This window comes from Cannabis sativa, chromosome 8 (assembly GCF_029168945.1).
Source record: "Cannabis sativa cultivar Pink pepper isolate KNU-18-1 chromosome 8, ASM2916894v1, whole genome shotgun sequence".
NCBI lineage: Eukaryota > Viridiplantae > Streptophyta > Magnoliopsida > Rosales > Cannabaceae > Cannabis > Cannabis sativa.
Genome location: NC_083608.1, coordinates 42,514,342 through 42,521,930, shown reverse-complemented (window position 1 = coordinate 42,521,930; position 7,589 = coordinate 42,514,342). Strand labels below are relative to the sequence as shown.

At 27.8% G+C, this 7,589-nt stretch overlaps 1 protein-coding gene across 1 annotated transcript; it reads left to right on the top strand.

The window, feature by feature from the left end:
- Positions 1 to 3,398: 3,398 nt before the first annotated feature.
- Positions 3,399 to 7,358, top strand: LOC115698857 (uncharacterized). The gene is made up of 2 exons (XM_030626062.2): positions 3,399 to 4,023; positions 6,875 to 7,358. Exons 1-2 carry the CDS (start codon positions 3,709 to 3,711, stop codon positions 7,067 to 7,069), a joined length of 510 nt encoding a protein of 169 aa, XP_030481922.2. The 5' UTR covers positions 3,399 to 3,708; the 3' UTR covers positions 7,070 to 7,358.
- Positions 7,359 to 7,589: the final 231 nt, after the last annotated feature.

Genomic DNA, 7,589 nt, shown 5'->3' with positions numbered 1-7,589 from the left:
CTTTTCAATGGGGTATGGTATATACAAATAATTTATTTTTATTACATATCAAAATTACTATAATGGCATTGTTTTTTAGGAACAAACAACAATTGTGGAGGAACAAAAATCACAGAAAAATATTGAAATGCAGGTTTAAAAAAGAATATTTAGATCACTTTTGTATATTATGATTCCATCTTGGTATATTTATTTTACACTATAGTATATATTTATCATGTGCTAAGATATATTAACAAACAAGAAATTAAAAATAAACTCTTAATATAATATTAGATTAAGTTTGGAGTATATTCATATTGCTCTAAGGTATATCGTTTCTATGGGATGTCGTATATACCAACAATTTAATTTTATTAAATATTAAAAATTATTAAAATTGCTTTGTTTGTTAGGAACAAACAATAATTGTGGAGGAACAAAAAACACAGGAAAATATTAAAATGCAAGTATAAAAATGAATATTTAGATTAAAAAGTATATGATGATTTAAGTTTGGTATATTTATGTTGCACAATAGTAGATATTTATTGTGTGATAAGGTATATTAAGAAATAAGTAAAAAATAATCAATGGTGGTATATCATTTTAAATTTATGGTATGTTTATTGTGTGCTAAGGTATATTATTTTTTTACAATGGAAAATTGATCGTATATTAATTTTTCACTATGGTAGATTTGCATTAGGTTTCACATAGAATAAAGATTTAACATTATGGTATATCATTTTTCAGAATATTCACATATCAGTTTTACTTTTAGGTATATGAGGTTTGTCATTCAACTCTATTCATATGCCAATATATTACTTTGAGAGTGAGGCATATTGTTTCTATGTGAGGTGGTATATTAAAAACGAACTAAATTATATTACAGTATATTGCTTAAATAGTGTGCTATATTATTTCTTATGTGCGGTGGTATATAAAGAACGGAAGACAAAGATTATTGTAAATTTTGCATCTTTGACGATTTAACACTGTGGTATATAATTTTTTAGAGCAATGATATATTTAGTTTTGCATCACATAAATGTGATATATTATTTCATGTGGTATATTATTGTTTTTATGTGGTATATTATTTTTAATAAGGGATAATTATACCACATACTGAAATTTCTAACTTTTTTACTTTTATACTTTGGGGCAGAATTTTTTTCAAAAATACTGTGTAAGTTTTATACGGTGTACTGTGTTAAGTTTTTATTGTTGTTCTACTGTTGTTTTTTAGTTGTTCCACTATTGTTTTTAGTTGTTCTATTTTATTTTGCGTTCCACTGTTGTTTTATAAATACACAGTATTTTTAAAAAAATTTCCATGTGACAGTATTTATGTAAATTTTAACCCAAATTTCATTATTTTTGTAAGTTTCCCTCTAATAATGTGGTATATTATTTTTCAGAGCAATGATATATTGGTAAACAATTTCTAATACCCGTATAAGATACAAATAAAAATCATACAGCACAACCTAAATAACATATTAGACAGCAAGAACAACAATAAAATCTAAAAGGCAAACACTGTAATAAGGAATAAAAATAAAAGAGCAGCAGAACAAAACAAAATTAAATTATCATATAGTTACAAATCAAATCTGAAAACATTAAGAAGAAAGAATTTATGATACTGAAAGAAAAGCAGAAAAAACAAACTTCTATGAACAAATTTGAAAAATTAAAGAGATGAGAGAAAGGAGTCGGGAGGCAATGATCGAAAAATTCAGGCGAAGGAAACAGAAAATTTTGAGAAAGAAGGAGCTTTCGTCATTTTTTTACAGAAAATTTTAGATCTGTAAGTTTAAGGTGTGAAATCCAATCAAAAAATGAGGAGAGCTTCTTCACACCTTCGATTAGGAAAAAGTAGGAGAAAATAATTGAAAAAATTTAGTAGAGAGAAAAATTAGGTAAGAAAATAACCTTTAATTGTTTTTTGGATGAATGACAGAATTTCCTAAGACAAGCTTGAACAAAATTGAATGAATTGGAAAAGATGGAAGACATGCTCCATATTTTGATCAAGCTCTATATCGTTTTTTATAATTTTTTTTTGAAGGAATAAAACATATGTTACCTTTTACATCATAAAAAAAATATTTCAGATATTAAAAAGTAAAAAAAAACATTTGTTTTATTATTTTAAAAAATATACATTAACTATGAGTAGAGTTAAAAATTGGGCCAGCATTTCTCTTTCTCTTATTTATGTTTTATAGTTTTGTACTTATTATATAGTTATCGCCTGTAGGCCCATATAGTTTTTATTTTCTTAAAGCTAGGTCCAATTTGTTTATCCTTATATTATCTCTTCATAATTTCCAAGTTTCAAAGACCCATAAGAAGAGTAGAAAGTAGTGTATACAATATAGTTTGTTAGTAATTATGTGTTATAAAATAAGTAAAATAATGCGTAATTTTTTATTGTGTTTAGTTTTGTCAAAACCATAAACAAATTTATAAATAGCAGTCCCATTTACCCATGCACTCAAAAATGAAAATGTTAAACAAGTTAGTACATAGAAACAGTAAATTATCAAGAGATGAAGTGTGGTAACAGTATTGTATTGGTACGTATAATAAGGAAAAGAGAAAAACATAATAATATTTTAATAAAGAAAAAAGAAAAGGAAAAGACATGAAAAGAAGAGAAAGTTGATGAATGAGGAGGACTGAAGAGGGAGGGAGCAAAAGAAGGCGAAAGGTAAAGGAGCTGCTGCACATGGGCCCAAACCTGCACGGGGCCCATGGGCCCACTTCTGACCATGAACTGACCTGAAATATATCTGACCCACACACCCAAATTGAGCAGTATCTTCCCTCGGGTACCCCGTGCACGTAATTACACTAATTTGGTTCATCTACAACGACGTTGACCGTTCACTTATAATCCACAGCTCATTTCATCACCAATTAAACTTCATCACCACCCTTCAAAAAATAAAAGAAGAAAATTAGCTACATTATTAATCAAACTTGACTGTAAAAAATTTGGAGGTAGTATTGTATGAATATGATGATCACCATGATAACATCTAATTAATTACAATCTATTACATGTATTGGTTACTTTCTCGTAGGTAAAAGAAGAAATTAATATACATGTTATCATCATTAGCTATAATTTATGGCCGTGAATTTTCCTTTTAACCAATCATTCAATTCATTCACATATCCATCATGGAATTCAAGAAAATAAAAAATGACACATATATAAGTAAATTTATATTAATACAATTTTTAATCAATTGTTAAAAAGTATTATTGATATTTAATATTTTTTATTTTTTGTGTAATTAAGTATGTGATTTTATAACCAATACTAGTCAAGAAGCAAATTAATCAAAGGTGACCCCACACTCAAAACTCTCCTTGGTTTATAATAGAGAACCGGTCTATTCAACCTCCAGCCATCTCTCTCTCTTTCTCTCTTCTCTCTCTAAAATAAACTTTGTTTTAGTTTTTTAAGGGTAGTTTCTTAGTACCACTACGAAGCTCAAATTTAAGGGGAAAAATTGTTTGTAACTATATATATATATAAGTATTAATTTCCCAATGTTGATATAGTTGCTACTCATTATAATTCATGCAGTCATATACTGTATGCTCTCGCAGTCTCACTCCTCAAATTTTGATAAACAACAGAGAATGCCAATTGGGTTTTTGAATTATAGATAAATCATTAGAAATTAACAAGTGTTAAAATTAATGGGTGAAGAAAGGCTCCCCATAGCTCCAGAAGCACCAGCAGTGATGGAGGCTTTGAACACAGAAAGAGAAGAGTACTGGAGGCATGTTGATAACTCTGTCAATGCGGTGTCGTTTGGGTTTGTGGCCACTGCTATTCTCATATCCATGTTCCTTCTTATGGCTATTTTTGAGAAGTTTCTCAGGTCCAGGTCATCATCATCATCATCATCACACAACAACAACAACTCTCCCACTAATAATATTACTCGTTTGGACCTTCAGAATGAGAACCACATCGTTTATGGTCGAAAACTCGATTACCCTTCTCCCAAAGTAAGCTCTCTTTTCTCTAATTACTTTGCAATCTTATTTATTTTTATTAATTTAGAAAATTATAATAACTGTTGTAATGTAAGTGCAATGAGTAAACCTGCAATATGATCGTGACCGTTCCTTTTACTATTTTTTTTTTTTTTGTCTAAACTCTTTTCGGTGGAATATGAAAAAGTTGAATGTTTTAATAAAATGTACTAAGTAATTTGCATGAATGTGGTTGAGTGTGAGAGGCTTTGCCTGATCTTGACCTTTTAATAACTATTACATACTGAAAAGGAAAATATTTTAGAATTTCCCACCCTAAACTTTCCATCTATGAAAAGAGTTGAAAACATTTTAATCAAAAAAGAAAAAAGGAAGAATGAATTTGTATATGAGTTGAATAACTACTCATTCATCCTTTATTAAATCAATTAACTGCAATAATCATTCTTAACACTTCCCATATCTTTTCAATTTCTTAGACTCTATAGCTGCCACAAAAATTAATTAAAACAAAATAAAAATAAATAAGATATTGATAGATTTATATATATATATATATATTTTAATCATAGTTCAACACTTAAAAATGGTAAAAAGTTTCTTCTCTAGTTTTCTTATTCTTTTTCCTTTTAATTTATTTATTTTTTCTTGGGTGTCATCAACTACATTGGAATTTGTTATTAGTGGTATATGTTTAATCCTTAATAGTTTTGATGATCAAATAAGTGGTCATGTCAGTCCAAAATTGAATTGAAAATAGTTCCATATCCCCATGGAAGATGAGATTTTTTTTTAAGTTTCTTGGTGGGCAACATTATGTAGCATTGGTATAAATATATTTTATATTATTAAACTCATACATATAAAGTGTATAATTACAACGGCACTTTAACGCAACCTACTTAATTAGATTTTTAAAATCTTGGAATCATAATCCTTGCTAATTATCCTAATTCCTATATAACATTATACTTTTATACCTCATAGTCACATATATTTTTTTTATATATGAATATAATTAATATTCCACACCAACAACACCACTGCAAATATATTTTCTGATGAAGGTTTTGTCTTTCTGTTCCAAGTATATTTTTCCCTTTATGGCAAGAAAAATTACACCATGTTTAATTTATTTCCATATTATTTAATTTATTTTTATATTTCGCCACCATTAATCTTTTGACACATACGTATATATTATATGACATAGTTGTTTTCTTCTATATAATATTATTTCTTTTAGAAGTAGTGATTAGAGAACAAAAACGTAATCATCGTCATCTGGTTTTGTCTCAAGTGTCTAAAAGATTCCAAGCTTAATTTGCGCCGAACTCGTTTAAATTGAATGAGTGCTCAAATTTTGTCATAGGTAATCAATAAGGCTTTTTTAAAGATGGAAAAGAATACTATTTATAAACGGTGCTCAAATTGTTCTTCTCCTAAAGAATATCTTTATATTGGGATGTATATTCTTTTCTAAATTATTATTAGCTTTTCTTTTTTATAACACTTTTTTTGGGAGTCTACTTTCACTACACCCTTCTCACAAAAAGAGAATTGTCATTCCAACACATTTAGTAAAATATATTGCTGTTTAAGTTTAACTAAAAAATTTATCTAGTTGTTTGCACAATTCGACAACCTTGGTATAAAATATTAGGAAAGTAATCCCAAGATTTGTCTTCAAGCATTAAACACATCTTGTCAAGAGAGACAAAAATGGTGAGAGTTTCATGGGCCACCTATAGAGTTTTAAGATGCAAGTTATTGACTCTATTGGCAAACTTCCCCACATGCTAAGATGACATGACAACAACAACAACAAATATATCTTTATATATTGTTAATATAAAGATTTTTTATTATTTTTAACGGTTAAAATTAACACCGTTAAATAAATTTTTAATAAATATTATTTTTTGAAAAATAAATCTAAATTTAATTCTAATTAAAATATAACTTATATACGATTATTTTATTTATTTCCGTTAAATAAAAAATAAGTTAAAATTTAATTTTTTATTTTATTATTTATTAAGATATAATTTTTATAATTATTTAAAAGTGTTGATAAAATTAAGTAAATATTTTTTATAGTCTGAACTAAACTTGAATTGAACATTCTATATTTTAAAATTATGAAATAATATTGCATTTAATATTTTTATTATTATTTAAATTAATAATTAGTTAATAGTAACATATATACAATACAAATCTATGAAACATGCATTAAATGTTACTTATACCTTGTTTATTTATATATATATAGGTGTAATACATTATGTTTTTAAGGCCAAAAACCTATTAATATTTCACATGTAGCTTTCTATGAACTCTCTCTATATATAGCTAACTATGCTTTGAGTCAAGGCATTCCAAAATTTTCAACTTAAAATTAAAATGTCCACAACAAAAGTCTAGTGTGGAAGAAAAAATCCTTGATTCATGGAAAAGTTAATTAGATATGCAGACAAAGAGTATTGTAGATAGATATTACTAATTAATTAATTTTAAAACCCGTACGTAAAGATTCATAATTAATTATTTTGATACATATATCTCATTCCCCACTATTATATGTCTTTTTCTTGCATTGTAAGAAAGATAAAGCAAAAGCCATGTTCCCTGTTTGGCCGCGGTTTATTAACTGCTTTGATTTTCTTTTCATTTCTGTTTTTTTGGTAAAATAATAGTATTAATAATCATCATAATCAAAGATTTTGCATTGAATTATGAAGCAGCATGCTAGAAAAGTAGCTTCTTATATATAATATATATAACACTAATCTTTTACCAGCTAGCATTACTAGTTTTAGTATAGTTTAATATTAATATATGTGTGGTGTTGTTTGATCAGATGAGTGTTTATTCGAGAGGAGTATCAGTGTTAATGCCGGGAGAGAACACTCCGACCTTCATTGCTCACCATGCACCAGCACCCTCACCATGTCCTCCAGAGGGAATCTTAAGACCTTTTCACAGTACTCAAAATAACGAAGGCCAGCAGTATTCTTTCAATAATGGAACTTCATCAACCCAAAACCAAATATGAAGTGTAGTGATCGATAAAGTTTAGTTTAGTCAACTAAAAATAACAATATTCATCAAATTAAGGACACAAACACTCAGTGGAAAATTAAGCATGAGATTATTATATATATGTCACTCTTGTGTATAGAGCTAGGGATATATATAGAGGGAGAGAAAAAGAGACCGATGAGTTCATGTTGTGATTAATTTTTTTCCTCTACAAGGATATCCCATCATCCTAATGTTGTTCACTTGAGACCTATATATCTTTTCAGAAATGCTAAAAGGTAAAACAAAGTGTCCACCACTACCACCAAAATGTCATAATTATATACTATATATAGTAGTATAATTAAGTATAAGTTTGTATTGTGCGTCTGTTTTGGAACACAGTATCATCCGTTTTTACATATTTTAATTTACTAATTATTGTGGAAAACATGTAACAATTCACTGTGAGCTCCTGGTGATATTACTCACCGCCAACTAGGATTTTGAGCGGGTTTGACCCGAACCCGAGCAACTCGTCCAAATCCGAACCA

Bases quoted from the DNA above. Each gene is read 5' to 3' on its own strand.
- LOC115698857 (XM_030626062.2), top strand. From the start codon at position 3,709: ATGGGTGAAGAAAGGCTCCCCATAGCTCCAGAAGCACCAGCAGTGATG. The intron at 4,024-6,874 runs GTAAGCTCTCTT...TTGTTTGATCAG, and splicing joins TCGATTACCCTTCTCCCAAA to ATGAGTGTTTATTCGAGAGG.